The 27374-nt window shown below is 43.2% G+C and overlaps 1 protein-coding gene across 1 annotated transcript in view; it reads left to right on the top strand.

The window, feature by feature from the left end:
- COLGALT2 (collagen beta(1-O)galactosyltransferase 2) overlaps positions 1-27374 on the top strand; it is a 117295-nt gene that overhangs the window by 77459 nt on the left and 12462 nt on the right. The window contains exons 5-8 of the mRNA XM_004013865.5: positions 2038-2242; positions 8826-8945; positions 18245-18321; positions 21742-21848. Coding sequence (XP_004013914.2) covers positions 2038-2242; positions 8826-8945; positions 18245-18321; positions 21742-21848 — 509 coding nt within the window. The remainder of the gene's footprint in view (positions 1-2037; positions 2243-8825; positions 8946-18244; positions 18322-21741; positions 21849-27374) is intronic.

Genomic DNA, 27374 nt, shown 5'->3' with positions numbered 1-27374 from the left:
AGTTAAAAATACAGAGTGAAGTTAAGTCAGAAAGGAGGGCTTCCCTGGTGGCTCAGCTGTAAAGAATCTACCTGCAGGGCAGGAGGCACTGGTTTGATTCCTGGGTTGGGAAGATCCCCTGGAAAAGGGAATGGTGACTCATTCCAGTATTCTTGCCTGGGAGATCTCATGGACAGAGGAGCCTTGTGGGCTGCAGTCCATAGGGTTGCAAAAGGGTTGGACACGACTTTGCAACTAAACAACAAGTCAGAAAGAGGAAAACAAATACCATATATTAATATTCAGTATTGCATATATATGGGATCTGGAAAAATTCTACTGACGAACCTATTTGCAAGGCTGTAACAGAGACACAGATGTCAAGAACAGGCTTGGAGACATGATGGGAAGGAATAGGGGGGCAAATTGGGAGAGTAGCATTGACACATATACGCTGCTGTTACTGCTGCTGCTGCTGCTGCTAAGTTGCTTCAGTCGTGTCCAACTCTGTGCAACCCCATAGACGGCAGCCCAACAGGCTCCCCCGTCCTTGGGATTCTCCAGGCAAGAACGCTGGAGTGGGTCGCCATTTCCTTCTCCAATGCATGAAAGTGAAAAGTCAAAGTGAAGTCGCTCAGTTGTGTCTGACTCTTTGCAACCCCATGGACTGCAGCCCACCAGGCTCCTCCGGCCATGGGATTTTCTAGGCAAGAGTACTGGAGTGGGGTGCCATTGCCTTCTCTGCATATATACACTACCATGTGTGAAATAGATGGCTAGTGAGAAGCTGCTGTATAACACAGGGAGCTCAGCTCTGGGCTCTGTGATGACCTGGAGGGGTGGGATGGGGGGTGGGAGGGAGGCTCAAGAGGGAGGGGATATATGTATACATATAGCTGATTCACCCTGGAGAAGGAAACGGCAACCCACTCCAGTATTCTTGTCTGGTAAACCCCATGGACTGAGGAGCTTGGCCAGCTACAGTCCATGGGGTCACAAAAGAGTTGGACACGACTGAGTGACTAACACACAACACCTAGCTGATTCATGTTGTGGTACAACAGAAACCAACACAACACTGTAAAGCAATTATATTCGGATTAAAAATTTTAAAAATCAGCCAGTGTAATGTAATTTTAATAACAGCCAATATTTATTGATGCTCTCTTGGTGCTGGGCCCTATTCTAAGCATTTTTCAGGTTTTTCCTTACTTGGCAGAGAACCCCATGGAGTAGATGGTGCCATCATTCCTATTTCACAATGAGGAAATAGACCCAGTAAGGCTGAGTGGCCTGACCAACACCTTCATGCAGTAAGCAGCTGAGGCAGGACTTGAACTCAGGCAGCCAGATCCCAGAACATGTGCTTTCCACTGCTCTGCTCAACCACCTCTGACTGCTCACACGTCATATACATATATTCAATGACGTCATATACATATTCAGTGACATCGTATAAAGTATATTCTTATGAAGCTGTTAAATGAAGAGATGTGCTGAAACCACAACTGTTTCTGATAACAAGACCCTTTTAGGATTTTTTTTTAAATGTAAGTAGCATTTCTTAAGCTCAGTTGGAAATTCATAGGCCAAGATAAAGAAGAGAGAAGGTGACTTTGCTCCAGGATTGGTACTGCTGTTCATTCAGTTCAGTTCAGTTCAGTCGCTCAGTCGTGTCCGACTCTTTGTAACCCCATGAATCGCAGCACACCAGGCCTCCCTGTCCATCACCAACTCCCAGAGTTCACCCAAACTCATGTCCATCGAGTCAGTGATGCCATCCAGCCATCTCATCCTCTGTCATCCCCTTCTCCTCCTGCCCCCAATCCCTCCCAGCATCAGAGTCTTTTCCAATGAGTCAACTCTTTGCATGAGGTGGCCAGAGTACTGGAGTTTCAGCTTTAGCATCAGTCCTTCCAAAGAACACCCAGGGCTGATCTCCTTCAGAATGGACTGGTTGGATCTCCTTGCAGTCCATTAGGAGTCCCCCTAATGGAAGGTTGGGAAAGGGGAAGCCCTCAGATCAGAGAAAATAACCCACCCATCTGCTCCTTCCAGGGCTTCTATAAACGGACCCCGGACTATCTTCAGATTAGAGAATGGAAGCGGTTGGGCTGCTTTCCGGTCCCCATGGTTCACTCCACATTCCTAATTGACCTCAGGAAGGAAGCCTCTGCCAAGCTGATGTTCTATCCCCCCCACCAGGACTACACCTGGACCTTTGATGACATCATTGTCTTTGCCTTCTCCAGCAGGCAAGCAGGTACTGTTTGTATGCATGTTGTATTGCCACCATGGAGATGCTGCAAATGACCAGCTCCTTTGTTTTGTGCGTTTTATAATAAAACACTCTAAGTAAGGAAATGGGCTTCCTATTGAGGTAGTGTTGGAGGCACTCAGTTATCTGCAGTAACCATACCACCACCCTCTGGGTTCCTGTCTCCGTGAGCACCAATGACCAGAAGCCAGAGCTGGCCCCTACCCAAGAATGCAGTCTCTCTTTTTAAAAAAATGTGGTGATCGTGGCCATAGGCAAGTGATTGGCTCTTGATGGTGCAATTGCATTCTCTGCTCATTAAAGAAGTCCTTTTATTAATTAGAAAACTGTGACAGAGGTCCAGAACCACTCTGGAAAGACCCAGACTTAAAAAATGGCTGTTTATTTCTTTTCAAATAAGTGAGCTAGTATAGTGACTGTGTTCCACAAAGTTGTCAGAGACCCAGGCTCCTTCTCTGTTGTTTCTCCACTCTCTCTGAAGTATTAACCCCTTAATCATATGATCTGAGATGTCTCATCATTATGGATGTAATATTTCAGTCATCAAGTGACCCAAGAGAGGGGAGGGCACTCTCCTGTCCCGAAAGGGTACCATCTAAAAATTGAACACATCACTACCTTGCATAGCCCAGTAGCTAGATTTAGTCATAAGACAACTCCTAGCTGTAAGGGAGGCTCAGAATATTGTCTTTATTCTGTGCGGTCTAGAGCCCCAATTCTCTCTCTATAACCAGGAGAAGACAGATTTTGGGAGGCAGCTAGCTGTCTCTGCCACAGTCCTCATGGAAGGAAAAACAAAGCCAGACTTAACTCTTTCGTGAACCCTTGTAGAATTTGGAGGAAGACAAGCCAGTAGGAAAATAAGTTATTACCCTTGTGTTACTTGCACAAGCAATCAGAGAGGATATAGTTCACTAAAGCCAGTCAACATGAAGATACATGATATCCTGAAAGCAAAGCTTTCTGAGGATCATTCAGACCTCCCTGACAGAGGGCGGCTCCCATTATCAATGAGCCAGGAATGTGTCACTTAACCACTTGGAACCGTGAGTTTAGAAACCAGGTGAATGGTGTATAAATTCATGTGGCCATACAGTCAAATTGGATGGGATCATCTACAGACCGTAGGTGACTGAGGCAGGCTGCTGGCAGGTGAGAATATTAATATAGGTTCAAGTTACAGCTCCCATCAGGCCATCCTAGAAGCCATAGGTGTCCACTCATCAGTTGTAAATTTGGTAGAAATGAGAATATTTGGTGGAAATGTGGAATGCTGGCTTTTTTCCCCTTGCCTGCTAGAGCCATTTAGACTCTTTGGCCAGGTATAGACACTTTATAGGACTGTGTCAGGGCAAAAGCAAGGTTCTTATCCTCATGTAGATTGGAGGTTTTTGTGAAAATCCTTGTGTCAAGGTTAATGGTAACTGCTTCTTTCCACATGGTCTGCAATTGGCTCTGATTTCTCCAGGATGGAAGCAAACTCAAGGCCTTCCCAATCCTTCAACTTGTGCCAGTGCCTTGGCTTAAGAGCTTGAAATAAGGATGTTTCAAGAAAGTGAGCTATTAACAATTACAATAACCATCCATGCCTAACAAAGGCCTCCTTGATAAACATTGCACAAGGCATTATTGTGACCCAGGCACTAAATTATTATGATATATCTTTTAAACCAAGAATTGGATTTGGAGCTGGAAGAATGACACAGGCTGGATAGGAATTTTTCAGCTATGTCCCTTGCTTGGCTGTCCGCTTAGATTTCATGCTTTATTGGTCAGATTCCTGTGGGCCTCCCCAGGACACTGAAAGCAGGTGCAGAGGTGCAGAGCTGTTGGGTGATTCAGATGGGGAGAGGAGAGGCAGAAAAGCAAGGGGAGAGGATCAGTCCTCTAGGCTTTCCTGCTGCACCTAGCATTGTGTTAGGCTCTGTGACAGCTAGGGAGGTAAGATCTTTACATGCGGAAATATGAGTAATAGTTACGAAGCAGTGAAGGCTGAGGGTCAGATTAGTGGTATAAACTGTGAACAGGGCAGGAGTCAAGACAAGAAAGAATGACTGTCATTTGGGAGAGTGACAGAGCTTTCCTGACAGTCATGTGGTTCTAAGGTAGCACTTTTACTCAGCTTGGAGTATTTTTAGATGAGACTTCAATGAGCCTCAAGTCCTGCACAGCCCATGGAGTGTTTCTAAGCTCTTTCCCTCTTAATTTCAACGCAAAACACTTCCCTTCTCTCTTGAAAGAATAAGATGAAAGATGATTTATATTCTTTTGTTCTCACTCTTATGAAGCTCCCCAGCTATGGATCATTCACTGGACTATCATTTTGTAAATATCCAGAAGGAAAGAGAAGGTCCGCATGTCCCAGGCAGGACCATCTAACCACAAACCTTGAACCTTAATCTTTCACCTCCGACTCCAGACATTGCCACACGTGGGTGATGAATGAGAGGAGCAATCCAAGGGTGCTGGGGTGTGGCTGCCCATCCAGCCCAAGAAGAGAACACAGGGGTCATGGGCAAGTCTCTGTGGCTCCTATGAAGCCAGGGTCGGGAGTTCACCTCCCTCTGTGGCCAGTGAGCTGGGCTGTGTATCGTGGCCACAGTAACCATCTTTGGCGCCAGCCAGTCATCCACCGTATGTCTGCTGTGAGTCAGAGAGGCAAAGGATGTGGGTGATGGGCAGGCAGAGCTGCTCCAGCACATCACGGGCAGTGAGCAAAAGTGCCTCCTGTGTGCAGGGATGGCAGTCCAGAGTGACTACTCATTCTGAGACTCGGCTTCCAGACCCTGGGCACATGGAGAGATACTTGGCATTGGCTTTTTAGGGACAGAGGTTTAGCACTAATGACTTATGTGGTGACCTTGGGGAGAGCACAGGTTCTCAGACTCTGAGTTTCCATCACCAAGGATAAAGGTAGGTAGATCAATCTTGCAATGTTAACATACTATATGAGCACAAGAAAATGTTTTCCACCTTCCTAAGAGAAGTACAGGCCTTCAGTATATAGTATCCTTCACCATTCTTTTTTAGAAAGAAAGTTGTTTGCCCCAGAATTAGCTTTCATTGAGAATACCAGATTCTTTTATTGATGTTATGTAATTATCAGCACATTTCCTTTTCAAATGTTCTTATCCAACTATCCAGTCACATAGTCACATCAAGTTCAAATAGTCCCCCTTGGTTTATTATATTAGCAGTCATCATCCTGTGCCATTTCCCCCTTTTAGAAGACCCAACACTTTTCACTCTTTCAGATGGTGGTAAAAGTGTAAGAGTCACATCCAGGTTTCTGAATAGCATGCTTATAATGAAGTTTCTGGGGTTTGGGGCTGTGCCGCATGGCTTGTGGAATCTTAGTTGCCCTGATTAAGGATTGAACCCAGGCCCTCAGCAGTGAGATGAGACCCCAGTGTCCTAACCACTGGGCCACCAGGGAGCTCCTGTAATGCTACTTCTCAACTTTCTGGTTTTGCTTTAGGTCATACCTATTGACTCTATTGGGCTTCCCAGGTGACACAGCAATTAAAAAAAAAAAAAATTGCCTGCCAATGCAGGAGACACAGGAGACATGGGTTCAATCCATGGGTCAGGAAGATCCCCTGGAGTAGGAAATGGAAACTCACTCCAGTATTCTTGCCTAGAAAATTCCACGGACAGAGGAGCCTGCCAGTCTCTAGTCCATAGGGTTGCAAAGAGCCAGACATGACTGGGCATGCATGCAAATTGTCTCTACTACTGAAGAGTTAGTTCTGTCCCCTCCCATTGCCCCCTCCATGCAAAAACATTCTCCCCATCACCCCGTGCTCTTTTTATTATTACTATTTACTATTTTTGGCTGTGCTGGGTCTTTGTTGTTGCACACGGGCTTGCTCTAGTTGCGGCGAGCTGGGGACTACTGTCCAGTTGCTGTCTGCAGACTTCTCATTGCCGTGGCTTCTCTTGTTGTGGAGCTTGGGCTCTAGGGTGCGGGCTCAGTAGTTACGGCACGTGGGATCAGTTGCCCCATGGCACGTGGGATATTTCTGGGTTAGGGATTGAATTCATGTTCCCTGCATTGGCAGGTGGACTCTCAACCACTGGACCATGAGGGACGTCCACCCCGTTCCCTTAACAGTTGTGTGATACTGATAGAGCGATGATCAGTGTTTTTGTTCTTATAATCATGCAAACCAAATTCCATGTATAGACTGTGGGTAGTTTTCCTTTCATATATGACTTAACAATTGCCTCTTTTATTTGCTCAGTTTTATTATTGTTGCTGCTGCTAAGTCACTTCAGTCGTGTCCAACTCTGTGCGACCCCATAGACGGCAGCCTACCAGGCTCCTCCGTCCCTTGGATTCTCTAGGCAAGAACACTGGAGTGGGTTGCCATTTCCTTCTCCAATGCATGAAAGTGAAAAGTGAAAGTGAAATAGTTCAGTCATGTCCGACTCTTCGCGACCCCATGGACTGCAGCCCACCAGGCTCCTCCGTCCATGGGATTTTCCAGGCAAGAGTCCTGGAGTGGGGTGCCATTGCCTTCTCCAATTATTATTGCTAATACAACCCAAAACTAATCCCTAATCATCCTCTCAGAGCAGTCAGATTTCAGCAGATGTTCTTTGTGTGTGTGTGAAGATTCTCCTGGAGCTCCCGGATGTCCTCCAGTCTGAGAGGAGCCACAGCCGTGGGCCTGCGACCATCTCCACTTCTCTTATTGACTCTCCTGTTCACTGTGTCCTGCGTCATCATCTTCTTTTTTTAATAATCCTCCTCCTCCTTCCCCTGCCCCTCCCACTCCTCTTTCTTCTCCTTCCACATCATCCAGTCACTGTCTGAGGAAGTGTGATGGCAAGTGCTTATCTATGACCTTGCATGTCTGAAACTGCCTTTCTTGTCTCCTCACACTTGATGGATAGCTTGGCTAGGTCCCATCTCTCCTTTATAACCAAAGCTTTGGAAAGTTGAATGGTAAAATTATTTCCCTAATTAGGGTCGAGAGGCAACCTAAACATTAAATCATTTCCCTCTTGTTTCCTAAATTCATCACAACTTTGCAAGTGGGTCCATTTGAGTTGGAAGTTTCTCAGAAGCATTTATGTCAACAAACAGTAGCACTAGTGAGTTCTCCTGGTGAAGGCGAGAGACGTGACAGTACTTTCTGGTCCAGCCTTGATGGGAACCGGGTTCAGTCACAGGGAGGAGAAAGGCTCTTTTCTTTTTTTGTTCTTCCCTGCTAATGCTACAAGATGGCCTCACCTGATTTGACAGATGACATAGTGCCTGGAGGAAATGTCATCTGCACAAAACAGAGAAGTCTCTATGCAGGTAATTCTCTGTCTGGATAGCACAGGTGATTATAGAAATTAACAAATCAGAAGCTTGGACACATGGACCAGAGCTTGGCAGGTTCCTCTATTTACTTAAGCAATCTTTTCGTTTGTCAGGACTGTCAGTTCCTGGATCTCTCTGAGGCCCTTTTGATTCCAGTATCCCCAGCTCCCTGGTTGAACCAAGATTCTGTGTAACTCTTGGAGTTAGCCAGCTGGGGCAGGGAAGATGGGTGTTGAAAACGAGAGGGCTGTGCCATGATTCTGGTATTGTCATACTATAGCTTCTTACCAGGTCTTGAAATGCAGGCTTCCTTTTGTCCCTTTCTGACTCTTTTATAGAAGTTTCATGTCTGTTGGTCAACTCCAAGTCCATGTGGGCTAAGAGGAGAAATCAAGCCATGGAGACTCATGGAAAATTTTAAGTTTCCTTTGTTTTTTATTTTTTGTTCTGCATATGCCTAGAGTTAGCTTTAATAATCTGTCAGCCTTACGGGATTTTCCTGTTTGCTTTCATATCAAATGTGGCTTTTATTCCTCGTCTTCTCTTTATTTCCTGTAGATGGATTACAGTGTTCCATTCTGTTCTCTGGAACAGGAATTCCTTGCCTCCTTTTTGATCCCTTTGTGCCTTTAGTGTTCCTTCCAGGCCAGGAGGATGCTTTCTCTTCAGAGAGAAAATATCAATTTCCTCTGAGCTGAAGAGTGGCCCAGGTTTTTTATTTTGCCTCCAATACTGTGTTTTACTTTCTTAATAAAGGAGCATTTTTGAGGTCTACACACCCTGCCCGAAACAACTCCTTGTTCAATTTCAGTGCCAAACAGTCTGGTCTCTTTTTCCTTAGTGGTCATCGTAGAATGAAGAAGTGTATTTTCTTTTTTTGAATTTTATTTACTTGTTTATTTTCGGCTGTGCTGGATCTTCACTGCTGCTCGGGCTTTTCTCTAGTGGTGGCGAGTGGCGTCTGCTCTTATTTGCTGTGTGCAGGCTTCTCACTGTGGGGGCTTCTCTTGCTGCAGAGCACAGGCTCTGGGGCCTGCGGGCTTCAGTAGTTGCAGCACCCAGGCTGTAGAGCAGGGGCTCAGTATTCGTGTTGCACAGACTTAGCTGTTCCGTGGCATGTAGGATCTTCCCCACCCAGGGATCGAACCCGTGTCTCCTGCACTGGCAGGTGGATTCTTTTCCCCTGAGCCGCCAGGGAAGCCCCAGACGTGTGTTTTCTGATTGGCTGCTTTTGTCCCTCTCTCGTGTCCGCAGGCATTCAGATGTACCTCTGCAACCGGGAACACTACGGCTACCTGCCCATCCCCCTGAAGGCCCAGCAGACCCTGGAGGAGGAAGTCGAGAACCTCATCCACGTGCAGACAGAAGCGATGAGTGAGTGACCCAGGCTGGTGGTAGCGGCTCATGTTCTGTTGCGTCCGTGTCCGTATCAGCCGCCTCTCTGCTCTCCCAGGACTGGACTTTCATAGTCTGCCTTGGCTGAAACATAGCTGTTCATTTGTCCATTCATTTCAAACTTCTCCTTCTGTGAAATACAAATATGGAAATGTGTCTTTGCCCCCAGGGAGCTTTTCCCCCTGGGAGCTTCCCATCCAGGTGGAGAGCTGGGTACACAGTAAATCCATTTCATACCATGTTATAATGGCTATAGTGGTGTTTTGTGGTATGGATTTAAACTCTTATTTTGCTGCTTTCTAAGTATATGACTTTAGGCAAGTAATCTGACCTCCTTAGTTGTGAAATGAAGGTAAAACATCGAGGATTTGGGGGCCAATTCCCCATGATATATATAAAAAGTATATTAACAAAAACAGTAATTATAACTTCAACTTAATAATAGCTTATGATATAACAGATATCATGCTAAACATTTTTTGTACTTTGTCTCATTAATCCTTATAATAACTCAAGGAAAGGGGTTTTATTATCCTCCTATTAAAGATGAAGAAATTGGGGTGTAAAGCATGTAAGTATCTTACTCTAGATCATTCTGCTAAATAAATGACAGATTGGGATTTGAGCCCATATTGCTATCTCCAAAACTCAGGTTCTTAAACACTGCATCATATTGCCTCTGGGTCTGACATGATGTCAGAACTGGTAAATGCTTGATAATCAGGGGCTACACTAATTATTATGTATAATGTGCAGCGGTATTTAAAAGAGAAAGTAACAAATATACTCTGCCTGGGGGAGAATCTTCCAAATGGCTATGCAGAGGAGGGAACATTTGCATAATTGAATCTTCACTCCATCGCTGGGAAACTCTGTTATTCATCACTAGCGTGTAGGAGGCGGGTACGTGGGCAGTGGGTGTGACTGGGGAGGCACGGTGGAAAGCAGGGCTGGAAGGTGGGCAGAAGCTCAGAAAGACCTCTGAACTTTTCCTGAAGGGAAGGGAGCTTCTAAAGAGATTTTAGCAGTGAAACGTCAGGTTAAAATCTGGCTTTAGAAAGGTCACTCTCTTGGTAAGAAAAGTATAGCTGCAGCCTAGGGCACTGGATGCTGGTCTCAGGTCAGAGGTGAAGATTTTGGATATTACATGGTAAACTAGGCAGAAGGTGGTGAGGATCTGAGCTAGGACAGGAGCAGTGAGAGTAGAGATGAACCTTATGACATAGACTTGAAAAGACTTAGCCAAAGGTTTGTGGATGAGCAGAAGAGGGACTGAGGGAAACTTCTAAGTTCTGCCTTGCGTGTCTGGAATGACTGTAGGAATGTTAAACACATGTAGATTTAAGAAGACATTTACAAAGAAAAATCATGAGTTCATTTTAAAACCTTGAGTGGCCTGTGCATATCTGTTTCCCGCTCCTCAACCCCAGGCAATAAATTCATTGTTTAATGTTAATCTCAAGACATAACCCATCCCCTGCTGCCTAGGAGGCACTCAGCAAATCTTTGTTGAATAAATAAACAAACCGCCCAGTGGATAGATGGAGAGATGAATCTGACACTTAAGTTCTATCAAGTCTAAAGATGTTAAGTGGGGATTCATCAACAAGATAATGTGATATCACAGAATTTTAAGAAAATAGGAACATGAGATATAGAAGGAAGTTCAAGTGAGACAGGGACTGAAAAGGAGTCCAGTGAGTTTTTCAGCTAATTTCCATAAAAAGGATGGTTTCAGAAAAGGCTGGCTCAGAATTTAAAGTGTTTGAGAAGTAATTAAAAATCAGGGACACAGAGAAGAACAGAAATGTTTCTTTTAAGAAACATAGTTAGGACCAGAAGGTAAGAAGGGCAATAATAATAATAAAGATTCATCAGAAGATCCCTTTAAATAGCAAGGTCTCCTACTGTATTTACACAGGACCGTGTTTGCAAAACATCAGTCACCCAGAGGCCAAGGGCAGTATCTTACTGCCTTCTATCTCAAACACCTAGCACAGTCCTTGATATATATTTGGTAACGGACAAATAGTTGCTGAATGCATGACCAGACAATGAAACAATGAGCAAATGAATAAAACCTGTGTCGCAAAGAGCTCTGATCATGAAGTTAGACTCACAGACTTGAACTCAGGCTGTGTCATGTAGGCAGAGAGAAAGTGAAAGTGAAGTTGCTCAGTCATGTCCGACTCTTTGCGACCCTATGGACTGTAGCCTACCTGGCTCCTCTGTCCATGGGATTTTCCAGGCAATAGTACTGGAGTGGATTGCCATTTCCTTCTCCAGGGGATCTTCCCGACCCAGGGATCGAACCCAGGTCTCCCGCATTGTAGACAGACGCTTTACCGAACCTCTCAAAGCTTTAGTTCCTTTATCTGTGGAGTAAGGATAAGAACACTGACTTTGCAGGGTTGAGAGGAGCACATAAAAGAACAGACATCAACTCCAAAAGACTGAAGTGTTCCTGTTATTAGGACTCCATTCGATGCTTGGTAATGTGCCTTCCCTTATCAGCCCCATTGCATGACTATCAGTCTTGACTCCAAGTAGATGTCAGCTCAGAGAGGCTGGCCAGAGCCCTCTCTTCTTTTCCTCCACAGCGGGAGCCCCCAGCCTCCAGGATCTAATGCCCGATGATCTGCAGTGGAGCTGACGTAATAGTAATAGAAATAAAGTGCACAATCAGTGTAATGCTCTTGAATCATCCCTAAACCATCCCTTTGCTCTAGTCCCTGGAATCTGTCCTCGACCCTCTCTAGACCATGCACAGCCTGTGGCCACAGCAAGGAATTCAGACTTTTATTCTGAGAGTAATAGGATTCCATGTGGTTGGGGGAGGGAGAGTGACATGATGTGGTTTATATATTTAGATAAATCATTCATGCTGTGGTGTGGATACTGGCATGTAAAGGGACCAGTACATCTCTCCTGGTGAGAAATAATGGTGGTTGGAATGCAAACTGTAGCCAGGAGGTGATGACAAGCAGGTGGATTTGGGATATATGTTGAGGGTAGAGCCAACAGGAATTACAGAGACCTGGATGCAGCCCATGAAGGAAAGAAAGGAATCAAAGATGACTCCAGGAGTTTGGCCTAGTGTATCGTTTAATGAAATTGGAGAGGCTTTATGGGGAAAGACTTGGAAGGGAAGTTGTGGCCGTGTAAGCTTAAGATATATATTAGACATCTGAATGGAGAGATTAGGAGACATTTGAATATGTGAGTCTAGACTTCAGGGAAGAGACTCCAGTTGGAAACAGACACTTGAGAGTCATCAGCATTAAAAAGATATTCGAAGCCATGGAACAGTGTGAACTTGCTTGGCTGGAGAGCATAGAGAAGGAAGAGGACAGATCCGGGGAGTGGGGGGGCGGGGAGACAAACAGCCAGCATTTCAAGAAGGAACCAGCTGCTTTTGAGAAGTCAAGTAAAATGAGGATAAGGAACTGATCACTGGTTCTCTCAGACAGAGATCTGTGATGACCTTGATAAGAACTACTTCAGTGCAATGATGAGGACAAAGTCATTGGAGTGGGCTGAAGAGAGAGCCGTGGGGAGATGAGAAAGTGGACTCTTGTTGGCATGGGAGATAGAGAAATAGGGTAGTGTCTGTAAGAGAGTGAAAAATCAAGGGAAGAGGCTGTTTTGTTTCATCATGTGTTGTCTTTTAAGTTTTTTTTTTTAAGATCAGATTTTAACTTGTTTGTATGCTAATGAGAAAAGTCCAAAACACAGGGAGAATTTAATGATGTAGAAAAGAAGATAATTTAAGGCCCTTGAGAAAACAAGTTCTAGATAGAACAGGGATGCTGTAGCAGACGGGAAGGCAGGGTATGTAGGCAGAGAGGCAGCTGGGTTTGATGTGGAAGGGAAAGATGGGTCTAACTGGGCTTTAAACGTTTTCTCCGTTACATATGTGATCCAGTCATCAGCTCAAGAGAGATGCTGAAGATTTCAGGAGAGAGGACAAGGCATAAAATAGACCACTCAGAGAGTGGGAAAGTAAGTTTACTGTGGAAGCATAATTGCATCATTTGGCAGTATCGAGTGCCAATGTGACATCTGTGGTTGTAATTTTGAAGTCCCTCAGTCCGCACAACAGTGTGAATTTCTCTCTTCAGCGTTCTTGGTGGGAAGAGAACAGTTGGGTTGAACCAGGATTGGAGTTTTACCAAGCAAGATCAGTGGAAGAGAATGAAGGGTCCTTCCAAGGGATGGTTAGAGCTATAGACCATGAAATCTAGGTTGGGTACTGATGGGAGTGAGAACAAGAAGTAGATGGATGAGGACAGTGTGGTGGGTCACTGGAAGAATGACCGCTGGTGCTGGATTGTTGGCGTTGGAGCACCGCGTGGATGCTGTTTCTAAGAGTGGTGGCGGGGTAGTGAGACTGGGAGTCGGTGGCTGAGGGAGCATGAATGGGAGGTACCGAGCCCTGCAACAGGCTTCAAAGAAGCTGGGGCTTTGAAGAATGGAAGAGAAACCGGTTGGAGTGAGTTGGAGGACGTGAGGAAGATCAGCTTTCACACCAACAGCTGAAAGGGAGGCAGTGACCTCAAAGGAAAGCCAAGTCTTGGTCTAAACAAAAAGGCAAAGAGACATTCAGAAAAAGTGAAGGGACTGAAGATATCAGGGAGTTCATGAATTTCAGACCGGAGTTTCTAGAGATCAGAGTAGAAGAGTTTGGGTTGGGTGGAGATAGTATATAAAAACAACAGCTAACACTTCTAAAAGCACTGACCATCACCGTCACGGATTTGCTCATTTAGTACAGTAGGAGTTGGATAGAAAATTGAGGGACGTATACCCAGAGGCTTGATCTTGTCAAGGGGATAGTAGAAAATGGGTTGTGAGGCATGAGAAGGTTGGTTGGACAAATCAGCATGAGGCAATGGGCTAGCTTAGGTGCCTCTTCTCGGTAATGACATTTTGAGGCAACAGAATGTCATGTAAAGATTGTTTAAAATATTGCATCTGAAGTCAAAAGATACAAAAACTGAGTTCCAGCTCTGCCAGTCACTCACTATTTGAACTCGGGCAAGATTCTGTCTGGGAGTCCTGATCTCAGTTTTTACGTCTATCAAGACAAAGAGTACAAGCATGGATGCTCAGCTGCTCAGTTGTGTCTGACCCTTTGCGACCCTATGGACTGAAACCCACCAGGCTCCTCTGTCCATGGAATTCTCCAGGCAAGAATACTGGAGTAGGTTGCCATGCCCTCCTCCAGAGGATCTTCCCAACCCAGGGATCAAACCTGAGTCTCTTACATCTCCTGCATTGACAGGCGGGTTCTTTACCACCAGCCATTGGGAAGCCCCAAACAGCACACCCTGCCCTCCAATAAAAGTGAAGATAAAATGACCTGGTGACTAGGACATCACTTGTGTGTGTTAGTTGCTTCAGTCACGTCCAACTCTTTGCGACCCCATGGACTGGAGCCCACCAGGCTTCCCTGTCCATGGAATTCTCCAGGCAAGAATACTGAAGTGGATTGCCATTCTCTTCCCCAGAAGATCTTCCCGACCCAGGGATCAAATCCTGGTCTCCTGCATTGCAGGCAGATTCTATACTGTTTGAGCTACAGGGAAATCCTTAGCAAATCACTTAACAAATTGTAAAGCACCTAAATGCCGAGCGTGACTGTATGGTCAAGAGTGGAGAAGTGCCTAAGGAAGAAGATTGTTTTGGCCACAGTGTGCATAATGAGTTATAATGAGCAAGACAAAGAGCATACAAGTGTTTGCTGCTGCTGTTAAGTTGGTTCAGTCGTGTCCGACTCTGTGCGACCCCGTAGATGGCAGCCCACCAGGCTCCCCCGTCCCTGGGATTCTCCAGGAAAGAACACTGGAGTGGGTTGCCATTTCCTTCTCCAGTGCATGAAAGTGAAAAGTGAAAGTGAAGTCACTCAGTCGTGTCCGACTCTTCACGACCCCATGGACTGCAGCCTACCAGGCTCCTCCGTCCATGGGACTATCCAGGCAAGCGTGCTGGAGTGGGGTGCCATTTGAAAGGTGTTAAGACAGCCCAGACATGTGCGTGAGGACCTGAGCTAGGGTGGTGGCTGCAGCCATGGAAGAAGTCCAGGAGAAACTATGAAGAAGTGTCAGGATTTGGTCCTGGCACGATCTTGCAAATGCTTTTCTGGGCATGACTGGGCTGGCGCTCTGTTCTTTGGGTGGAGTTTGTTCCAGGGTAGATGACAGAAAGAGCAACACGTGGTGGTCACCCAGGAGCAAGGACTTACCAACTGAGCTTTTGTGAGCTCAGCCCCATTGCCCAAGGCCAACGTGAGGCCAGTGGCTACCAAGGCCTAGCTTTGGGGGCAGGGTAGAGTGGGAGTTAAGGGTTCCCTAGGGTCAAATACCAGCTCTATCAGCTCTGTGACCTTAAGCATGTTATTTAACCCTTTGTTTGCCTATCTGTAAAAACAGGGACCTGGCCTGTGGAACATGTTGTGAAGATTAAATAAATGTGAATATATATATCAAGAGTGTAGCCCAGAGTGCAGTGGGTAGTAGATCACTATACCAATAGCTATTATTGTTATTCCTAAATCTTGAAACAATTCCGGCACCAATGAGGCACATCCCACCTGGTGGTAGTACGCTGAGGACGCGTATAGGGAGGGATTCAATGAGGGACTGAGTTAACTATGGTTGATGGAGTCAGAAATGACCCAGAACAGAAGCTGGGATGTCTGATGACAGCAAAGAGGCATCCCTTCTCCCCACTTAGTCACCTTTTAGGTCCAATTAATATCATCTGGTTTTCCCTCTGGCTTAACTCGACCTTCAGCTACAAAACCCAGGCCTGTGTCTCATATTTCTGCTCAGTGGCGGCTTTCAGGACCAGCCACTTGTGGCTTTTGGGGGGATACTTGTCCTGTGCACACAATGACTACCCATGTTTGATGGAAGCAAAGTGGCTAAAAGCAGACTCTTCAGCTGAAACGTTAAAGCCAGGCAACCCAAATGGAGACCAACAGAGACCAACAGGGAGACCAAAATTTACCCTCCTCTGAAGTCTAAGGCCCAGGGAGGGAGGGCTAGACAGCTCCTCAAACAACATGAATGGGAAGGAGTTGCTATGTTAAGGTTTTTTGCTTGTAAAACCTAACCCTGTACATGGTGACCCTGCAATCAACATTTGTTGATTTTAAAAGAAACTAATGGAGTTGGGTGGAGCAGGAAGAACCAAAATGTTCTGGGGGCTGCTAATGGAAACAGATACACACTCACTGTGTACTCATAGAAATGTGATGGTAAGGGTCAGGTTTGAAATAATAAGATCATCTCTTGTGTTTGGCTTAGGAAATCTGTTTCACTAGTTTCTACAGTTTCACATGACTTGATCATAAGAGAAACTGGATGTCATGGTTTCTCTTTAATATCCCAATAAAGGGTGAGTGAAACAAAAAATATTCTTTGGACAGTATCTCAATCAGGACAGCTGAAGTTATGCTGGGATATCTCATAGAGAATGCTGAAATCTCATTTCCACGTGTTGGCGCCTCATTCTGCTGCTGCTGCTAAATCGCTTCAGTCGTGTCCGACTCTGTGTGACCCCATAGACGGCAGCCCACCAGGCTCCCCTGTCCCTGGGATTCTCCAGGCAAGAACACTGGAATGGGTTGCCATTGCCTTCTCTGGCACCTCATTCTGCTGCTGCTGCTGCTAAGTCGCTTCAGTCATATCTGACTCTGTGTGACCCCATTCTAGGCTGCTTCAAATTTTTGCCTTCTCCATATCAACATTGGCTACTAAGATCATTATGGTGGGGCTGAGTAGGGAACATGGGAGGAGAGTTTGTAGATCTGAATAGCAGCAACTCATATGGCCGTGACTAACTTCAAGATGAAGAAGCCCCTTTCGTATACCTGAAATAGAGGGGCATGGATATTGCTAGACAGCAGCAATGGCCATCAGCAATAGTTGCTCAAACAACCCATTTACCTGCTCTCATGTAGCATTTTCCTTGTATTGCGTCTTCAAGGAAAACCAAGTGAGGACTTTGACTTTGTGTATACAAAAATCTTCAAGATCTTCTTGGGCTCTTTAATCAATATTATTTCTAATCTTTAAAACATATACATAAGCTTTTCTAAATAAAGCTTTTTTGAAATATGAAATAAAGAAAACTTTTATCACTTGAGATGTGACACCCCTCCCATCTGGAAACTTCCTTGTAAGCCCTGTACCAAGTTCTGGGATGTGGCCTGACCCTTGGAGGTGTGTGTTAGTCAGGGGCTTCCCTGGTGGCTCAGATGGCAAAGAATCCATCTGCAGTGCAGCAGACGTGAGTTCGATCCCTGGGTCTGGAGGAAGATCCCCTGGAGAAGGAAATGGCAACCCACTAGAATTCCATAGACAGAGGAGCCTGTTCATGTTAAAATGAAAGGTCTTTTGAGTACCTATAGCTAAACCTGCCTGGATGGAAGAAAAAAAAAAAAGTAGTCCCAGAGTTTTAAAACTTTAAATGTATAGGAAAAAAAGCATTCTTTAGAAAAAGTCTAGCCTATTTCTGAGTTCTTTCATTACGGGCCACTGTGAGTAGTAACTGGGAGTTACTGAGCATTTACTGTGTTGATTTACTGTGGTTAGTGCTTTGCATGTAGGTATCATTTAAATTTTATAACACTCCAAGATACGCACTTTTATTATCCTGATTTTACACACAAAGAAAAAAACAAACGTAGAGAGGTCATCTATCTGCTCCAGACCTTCACAGACCAAAGTTTAGACCCAGATCATCTGACTCCAAGAGACTTCACCCTTAATCATTACACTGACTGTCCTTCCAAGTTTGGAATGCACATGTATGCTATATTTAAAATGGATAACCAACAAGGACCTACCGTATGGCACATGGTACTCTGCTTAACGTTATATGGCAGGCTATATGGGAGGGGATTTGGGGGAAGAATGGATATATGTATATGTATGGCTGAGTCTCTTTGCTGTCCACCTGAAACTATTACAACATTGTTAATCGGCTATACCCCAATAAAAATCTTTAAAACTATCCTCCATATAGTCTTAAAAATAGGTCTTAAGGGAAATGGAGCAAATGTTGCAATCTGCATAAAAACAAGTGCTCTCAAAACCAGCGCAGTGACCGTTGGGGTTCTTGTGTAGCCACTTAACTCTGGAAAACTACTGAGCAGTTATTCCTTCCCCTGACCATGCAGGTTGTGTTTCCAGAGGTCAGGCTGTGAATAGGATGCTATTCTCTGAAACTCTCACTAACAAAGCACTCTGTATGTTTCTTGTGTCTTCCAGTTGACGGTCCTCCAATGGAACCTTCCCAGTTTGTCTCAGTTGTCCCTAAATATCCAGACAAGATGGGATTTGATGAGGTAGGCAAGGTGTCTGTGTTGGTGAGCACCTGTATGTGTGAGCATGTGTACATCATGTTTATATGTTTATATCAGAACAACAAGCCTGGGCACATGTCTAAGAGTCAGCCAGATCAGGTGGGCTGCTGAAAAGAAACTTGGAAAAGGTTCTCGGTTTTTGTTGTGCGTTATTATTCACTTATCTTTAAAAAGGAGCATCATGGTAAAAGTGAATTAATCATTGAGTCAGAAAGATGTTACTAATTAGGCATGAAAGTATTATTTTCTAAGAGCAGATATTGCTATGTTTTATCAAGACTCAAGGGTAGGGTAAAGAAGATATATGTTTTAGGTATTAGAGGACTTTAACTTTATTCTGAGTAAGTGGAACCCATTCTGAAACGTTTTTTGGTTTATTTTCTCTTTGCTGTTCTTCCATGGGAAAAATCGCAGGGCAGGGTTTAGAGGACAAAGGAAAAGAGAAAAAAGAAACCCATTCTAAAATTTGTTTTTGTAGCAGGCTCCAAGGGCTATATTTATTATTACACTTTAGTTGTATAACGATTGAGCAGAAATGTAACGAGATGCCTGTCTTAGTGATGTGCTCAGCAGAACCAGAATTGTGACTCCAAAATTACTGAATCCTTCATGGGTCCCTCATGTCACATAACTGCTGATCCATGTTCAGGAACTGGATGATCTGGAGGCTGGGACAGTGCCTTGGGAATCCACAAACTACGATGGAACTTTTCCATGAATCTGTGATATGTTATAAGCCAAACTTTGTGCTCTATGCTCATTGCCACTGATTCACTGAATGAAAATGCCTTGTTATCTCCCTGGACTATGTCATATGGGTCTCCAAAGTACAGCCATCTTAAATTCCTGCTGGAACTGGAAGTTGGGGTTTATTCTATAAAGTTTATATGTTGTCAGATTTCAGAAATGGAAAGGAGTATTTCATGAATATTAATTGGAAAGGAGTTAGAAACTATCATGCTATTTCTGCAGAGGGCAAGATGAGATTAGATGGTTTTAAGTATAATAGAGATGAATTAGACTAAATAGAGAAGAATTAAAGTGTAGATAGTTTTATAAACAGTCAGGGCTTCTGAAAGGTTGGCCCACCTCAGATACTGAACTGGCTTCCACATATTACTTACAGCTCTCACTAACTCTCATGTCTCCAGGTAAAAGAACCCAAGGGTCTTTATGTATATTCATTTTTCCCTTTATAAACACATCCCAATGAGGATCAAATCAGAGCAAATACCATGGGACAAAAGCAGGATCTTCTAGCTCTGGTCTTCCATTTGCAAGGACTGGGTCACTTTTAGAAGCCTTCTGAAAAAGGCCGACTCTGCGGAGATACAGACATGGGGACTCTGCTCTCCTGAGCCCTGGTAGTCATCTCTCTGTTTGGAACAGAGATAGGATAGTAGGAAAAGGGATTTCAGGGCTTTTTCAACCTTCCCTGTACTCTGTGGCCTTGTTGGGGTGTCTGGGTGCACTTGGCTGGGTGGCTTTTTGTCTGTTTACTGTTCACTAAGTATGAGCAAGCCATCTGTGTTTTCCCTTCATAGCTGCAGTTTTTATTGCACTTGTCCTGGCAGGACCCTGGACAGGATTATTATTTGCCAAAGTCTTCCCAGACTAGAGGTCTTGGGTCTGAGGGGACTTTTTGTTGTATTTCTGTTCATTTTTTGTTTCATTTTGCTCTCCTGGCGTGACCTCAGGTAGCTCCATGTGTACACATGAGGAAATGCCCTTTCCTTCCCATAGCCTTAAAATCAGGAGATGGAGCGTGTTCCCATCACAGTAGGATTCTAAACAGGAAGAGAATGACATATAAATGAACACGACTCGTTGTTATAAAATCCTAAGTAACAGGGCAAATAGAGTTACCACAGAAATTGTTGTTTTTTTTTTTAAGAATTGCACAGTTAGATAAACTCATGATATAAATAAAATCATGATATATACCTAATCCACTTTGTTCTGATTCAGATGGATGATTTTTTCAAAGATGACATCTTGCTCCCCCATCCGTTCTTTTCCATGAGCTGTGTAAGTGGATGGAAGTGAGAATATTTTATAAGGAAGAGTTGAAATTTTACTTAATTCAGCTTTTGATCTGGTAAAACATATAACATCTTGATACTCCATTCAGAATGATTGTGTGAACCATGGCTTAACCCTCAGTAAAGTCAAAACTCCAGCCTGCTTATACGACATGACTTCTTCTTTATTCTAGACATAATGCAAGCTTTATAATAAACCACATATTATAGAAAATTCAATCTGTATTGGCCTTGAAAGATAAGATTGCTCAACTCCCTCTTTTTACAAACAAGGGAACTGGATCCCGTAGCTTTAGATGTCTTCCTCAGAGTCATTTTGATGGGTCTTTAGGATGAAGCCAGTGTTGTCCAGCTTATTCCTGCAGGCTTCTGCTTTCCTATGCTATTCAGAATTTCTCGCTGGCAACTGAAGTCTCCTTCTCTTTCAGGACTAGTTTAATGTGCAAAGTGAGTTTATTACTACTGGTAGAAAAGGACCTTATTAAAGCACTTCATTACCTGTAACAACTTTCATGAGGCTTTGGGTTCTTCTGTGTCTCCTTAAATCTGGGAATAATCAGACCGGCCTCCTTATCTGTGTAGCTCCCAGTAGCAGCCTCATGATAGGTGTGTGTTACTACGGTCATCGGGTGTTTCAGGGCCACTGCGAGGAGCTGCAGGAAGACCCAGCCCTCATGGGGGACAATCTGAACGCACATTTTGGGGACTTCATGGACCAGTACATGTCTTCTCTCTAAGACTTCCCTCAGATCCATGTAATATGGAATTTATGACTCTCCCTAAAGGGCTGTTCCCAAGGGCAGAGTTCTTTTTCTTTACTTGTTTCAGAAAAAGCCTAAGAGAGTTGAAGAGGTCTGGTAAAGAAGCTACGAAAATTAAAACCTTAATAATTCAGTTTGGAACTCTTGGTAATAAAAGGAATTTGTTAAGACTAGATTTTTCTTACTCTTGGAATGACTTCAAATTTTTCTACAGAGGATGTAAATTACAAGAATAGCTAATATTTTGTAGCCAGGTGATAGGACCAGTATTACTTCCATTTTACAGATGAGGAAACTGAGGTGTAGGAACTGGCCCAACGCGAACACTTAGCAGACTTAGGTCTTGATAAATCTAGCCACTTGAGAAACTTCTTCCTTCCCCTTGGTCTCATATGTTTTGGGTTTAATTCACCTTTGGCCTCCTGAAGAACAGCTTTTTGACCCGATATGAAATATAAATACATCTTCACCATTTCCCCTAACCTTTCTGCTCCTTATTCTAACTAAAGCTTTGTTCCTTATACTTCCTTTGCTTTTCAACAGCCTAAAATAAAAACTGAGTAATCTGTATTTCTTTTCCTTTTTTCTTCTTGTATTAGATTTTCATGATAAACCTCAAGCGCAGAAAGGACAGGCGAGACCGGATGTTACGCACCCTGTATGAACAGGAGATTGAGGTCAAGATTGTGGAGGCTGTGGATGGAAAGTGAGTTGAGTTTTCTCCTCAAACCCTTGCCGCTGTGGCTGGAGTGGAGATGCACCCTCTCCGGCTGAGGTTTAGTCCCAGTGGGCGGAATCTGCAGTCATTGCGGGATAGACATGCTTTCACAGTGCAGCCTATTTTGGGAAAACTTTATGACTTATAGCAGCTTATATATGTTAATCTCACTGAGTAGAGCAGAAATCCACTCATCATCCTATGCTCTCTGGTCTTCACTATGCTGAAGGCTTGTCCTTGGTGTGATTTTCCACTGTCTCTGGGGTTCTTGCAGTGGTCGTGGTGGTTTCCAGCCCTGTGGTGCCTTGGAAGGAATGCATTCAGAGGTGCATTCAGAGCCTGATTTAGAGCAAAGCATCTTACCTTGTGTGACTTGACCTGAAGAAAATAAGTGGAAAAAAATGCATAACAGTCTGTGTGTCCTGTTGCACGAGGTGCTTGCCACAGTCTGCTGGGGCTGATCACTTTTTCCAGGAACAAGGCAGGAAACTTACATACAGTACCTGGTTGGATTCCTTCAAGAGTTTTTGTTATTGATGTTGTTATTTTGTTTTCTTTTGCTTTGCTTTGCTTTGCCCTTTAACACTCTATTATTTCAAGGAGTATGTTAGTCACTCAGTCATGTCCGACTCTTTGAGACCCATGAACTGTAGCCTGCCAGGCTCCTCTGTCCACGGAATTCTTCAGGCAAGAATACTGGAGTAGGTAGCCATTCCCTTTTCCAAGGGATCTTTGGTACCCAGAGAGTGAACCCTGCTCTCCCACACTGCAGGCAAATTCTTTACTGCCTGAGCCACTAGGGATATTTGCAAAACCTCCTATTCCATGTTATATATGAATTTGGAAAATGAATGACTCTAAGGAGCACGGCTAGAAGCTCTTGTGGAAGTTTTTATGACTCTTTTAGAGAATCTCATCAGTGTTTCTCAAAGTATGGCCTGGACACCCATGTCACAGTCCCCGGGGGCTGGTTAGGAGGGCAGCTTCCTAAGTCCCAGAGCTGCTAAATGATGATCTGTAGGGCTGGGCTGGGAATTGGCACTTAAGAAGCCTCAGAGTGATTCTTGGGTAAGGTTGCCACTTAGAATAGAGGACACCTAGTTAAATTTGTCCTGAACATTACATGGGTCTTATACTAAAAAATTACTGTTTATCTAAAATCTAAATTTGACTGGATATTTTTGTGTTTTACTTGCTAAGTCTGGCAACCCTGTTCTTGGATGCACTAGAGTTTGGGAACCATAGTCTCAAATACCTCTAATAACCCCAATCTCCTTCATAGACCACATGGACCAAGGAAAACAAGTTGAGCTGTGAGAGTTCTTTATATACTCTTCATACAAGTCTTTTATCAGCTGTATAATCTGCAAATATTTTTTCCCGTTTTATGAGCTCTCTTTTCACTTTCATGATGATGTCCATTGAAACACAGAAGTTAATTTGATGATGTCCAGTTTATGTTTTTGTTGTTGATTGGGCTTTTGGTGTCATATCTAAGAATCCATTACCAAATCCAAAGCCACAAAGACTTGGTTCTGTCTTTTCTTCTAAGAGTTTCATAGTTTTGTGTTTTATATGTATCTCTTACACATTAGATCTTTGATTTATCTTGAGCTAGTTTTTATATGATGTGAGGTAAGGATCCAATTCATTCTTAGTTTCCAATTCATTCTTTTGTACAAAGTTATCTAGTTGTCTCTGCACCATTTGCTAAAAGATTATTCTTTCCTTCACTGAATTGTCTTAGCAACCTTGTCAAAAATTAGTTAAATAGAAGGGTTTATTGCTGGATTCTCAATTCTGTTCCATTGATGTGTATGCCAGTCCTTATTCCTTACAGTAGCTTCTTATGTGTAAGGAAGTCCTTCAACTTAGTTATTCTTTTTCAAGATTGTTTAGGCTATTCTAGGTCTCTGGGATTTCTGTATAAATTATAGCATTAACATACCATTTTCCACAAAAAAGTTTGGATTTTGATAGAAATTGCATTGCGGAGAAGGCAATGGCACCCCACTCCAGCACTCTTGCCTGGAAAATCCCATGGACGGAGGAGCCTGGTGGGCCGCAGTCCATGGGGTCGCTAAGAGTCGGACATGACTGAGTGACTTCACTTTCACTTTTCACTTTGATGCATTGGAGAAGGAAATGGCAACCCACTCCAGTGTTCTTGCCTGGAGAATCCCAGGGACGGGGGAGCCTCATGGGCTGCCGTCTATGGGGTCGCACAAAGTCGGACACGAATGAAGTGACTTAGCAACAGCAGCAGCAGCAGAAATTGCATTGACTCTGTAGGTCAATTGAGAGAAGTACTTCTCTCCTTATAATATGAAGTCTTCTGATTCATAATCATGAATATCCTTCCATTTATTTAGATCTTTAATTCTTGGATTGATGTTTTGTAATTTTTACTTGCACATCTTGCATTAATTTTGTTAAATTTATTCTCAAGTATTTTACTCTTTTTGATGTTAAGTGGAATTGTTTCCTTCATTTCATTTTTATATTGCAGATTGCTAAGTACATAGAAACAGTTGATTTTTGTATACTGATCTTGTTCCTACAACCTTGCTGAACTCATGTATTAGTTCTAATAATGTATTGTGTGTAAGTATGATCAGCCCATTCAAGATGACTCCTCTCTTGTTCCCTGTACATCTTCTACTTGACCAGGCCTTGCTTCACTCACATGACTATCCAATCCTCTTAATTATAGGGCTTGATCAGTAACTGCCTACATGCTTGCCCCTGCCCCAGTCATTGGTTTCCTTGGTAACTGATGAGCCAATGTGATGTTAATGCCCCCTATAAATGGTAGCCTCCTTCTCACCCAAGCAGTGAAGACTGCTGCGGTGTCTGGCCTCTTGTCTGTTGTACACAAGAGAGTGACCTGCTCCAGGATCTTTGGCTTTAGACTGGTAAGATCCCACTATCCAATAAATCATTAATGTATCTGTCGCTATCTCTGGGTTCTTACTTTGGTCTCAAGGTTAGCTAAATTACAAGGTTTGCAGTCCTGGGAGGTGCAATCCAACAGTTTTTGAGCCAGCCAGAGGCTGAGGAAACTCCCACGAGCACCAAGATGTTGTTGAATAAGGGTGAGGAACAAAAAGTCATGGGGGCAATCCTTGGCTAAATCCTCAAGTGCAATGGTGGATAGAAATGATAAGAGTGGGCAGGCTTGGCTTGTTCCTGTTATTAAGGAGAAACATTTAGTCCTTCACCATTAAATAGGATAATTGGCTCTGGAGTTTTCACAGATGGCCTTGATTGGGTTGAGTGTTTCTGTCTTAGAAGGGTGGTGGTGTCTTAGTTTGTTTGCTGATATAACAAATTACCACAGACCAAGTGGCTCAAACAACAAACATCTGTCAAAGTTCCAGAGGCTGGGGAGTTCCAGAGAAGGGTGCCAGCATGGCTAGGTTATGGTGAGAGACCTCGTCCTGCTTTGTAGATGGCGATCCTCTTCCTGTGGGCTTCCCTGGTGGCCCAGTGGTAAAAGAATCCGCCTGCCAATGCAGGAGCTGCAAGTTCGTTCCCTGGGTCAGGAGGATCCCGTGGAGAAGGACATGGCAGCCCACTTTAGTCTTCTTGCCTGGGAAATCCCATGGACTGAGGAGCCTGGTGGGCTACAGTCCACGGGGTCACAGAGTCAGACCCAACTTAGCAACTCAGCATGATCTCTGTCCTCTTGCTGTACTCTCCTATGGCAGAGAGCAAAGAGAGGGGAGAAAGCAAGCTTTTGCTTTCTTATAAGGGCACTAATCTCATTTATGAAAGTTCTACCTTAGGATCGACAGCTCCACCTCCTTATCAACATGTGAACTTGGGGGAATATAAATAGTTAATCCATATACAGTTGGATTTTTGTCAAGTTTTATGTCTATTTAGATGATGTCTCACTTTTTTTCCCCACCTGTTAAATGAACCTTACAATCCTGGGATAAATCCCATCTGGTCATGATGTATCACCCCTCTTCTGTGATGCTGGATTCTGTTTCCTAGTGTTTTCTTGGGGATTTTTCTATTTATCTTAAGGGATATTGGTCTCTCATCTTCTTGTGATGTTTTTCTAGTTGTGTATCAGGATGATACTTTATAGAATAAGTTGGGTGCACCCTCTTCAATTTTTGGTAAGGGTTTGAAAGATTTGTGTTAATTCTTTAAATGTTTGGCAGAATTCTGAATTCTTTACTGAAGCTATCTGGTCCTGGACCATGTTTTGGAACCTTTTTTTAACTTTACAAATTCAGCCTTTTTAACTGTTACAGGTATTCAGAATTTCTATTTCTTGAGTTGGTTTTTTTTTTTTTTTTTAGCAATGTGCCCTTTTTACCTAGGTTATCTACTTTGTTGATGTATAATTGTTCACAGTATTTTCTTGTAGTCCTCTTTATTTCCACAAGACCAGTAAGGATTGCTCCCTCTTTCATTCTTAATTTTTAATAATTTGAGTCTACTCTTTTTATGTGGCTAAAAGTGTTATCAGTTTTGTTCTTTTCCAAAGAACCAGCTTTGGTCTTGTTTTTGTCTGTTTTTCTATTCTCTGTTTTGTTTATTTCCTTCTTCCTGCTTGCTTTGCATGCAGTTTGCTTTTTCCAGTTTCTCAAAATGGAAAAGCAGATTATTTAAGATTCTTTTTTTGAAACATAGACATTTGTACCTGTAACTAGCCCTCTAAGTACTGCATTAGGTGCATCTTGTAAGGCTTGGTATGCTGTTTTCATTTTCATTTGTCTCAAAATATTTTCTCATTTCCTCTGTGGTTTCTTTGACTCATTGGCTATCAAGGAGTATATTGTTTAATTTCACATATTTGTAAATTTTCCAAGTTTCCTATCAATTTTTAATTTCATTGTGGTTATAGAACATACTTGGTATGAATTCAACCATTTAAAATGTGCTGAGGCTTTATGTATGGTCTATATAGTCTAACATATGGTCTTTCTTAGAGAATGCTGCACAGACAGTTGAAGAATGTATATTTTGATGTTGTTGCCTTTAATTTCAGTGTCAAATCCAAAAAATCATCACCAAAGCAGTGCCAAGGAGTCTTATCCCCTTGTTTTCTTCTAGGACCCTACTATTAATATGAACTTGATGGCTATAAATGAAGATGTTAATTATAATCCCTAGGGCAATCACTAATAACTAAAAATATGCAGAAATATAAACAAAGGAATTAAGATGTGAAAGTACAAAATATTGAATCCTTATATTCAATATATAATATTGAATATAATTATATTCAGTGTTTTAATGAACATTATATTATATTCAATAGTTTCAATGAAACTAATGTTATGTCAATTATATCTCAGTAAAAAAATACCAACTTCAATACTAAGGAAAAACTTCACAGCTGTATAGCTGTATTCCTTCCCCTTCCTTTGGTCTATTGTCACACTAATTATTTCTTTATATGGTCTTTATACATTATTTGCTCTTACTGCTTTATGCAGCTACAATTTAAATCAGATAAGGGAAAAAATTATGAACAAAAGGATACTTATACTG

The sequence above is a fragment of the Ovis aries genome, chromosome 12 (assembly GCF_016772045.2).
Source record: "Ovis aries strain OAR_USU_Benz2616 breed Rambouillet chromosome 12, ARS-UI_Ramb_v3.0, whole genome shotgun sequence".
Classification (NCBI taxonomy): Eukaryota; Metazoa; Chordata; class Mammalia; order Artiodactyla; family Bovidae; genus Ovis; species Ovis aries.
This window is presented reverse-complemented; position numbering and strand designations above follow the sequence as displayed.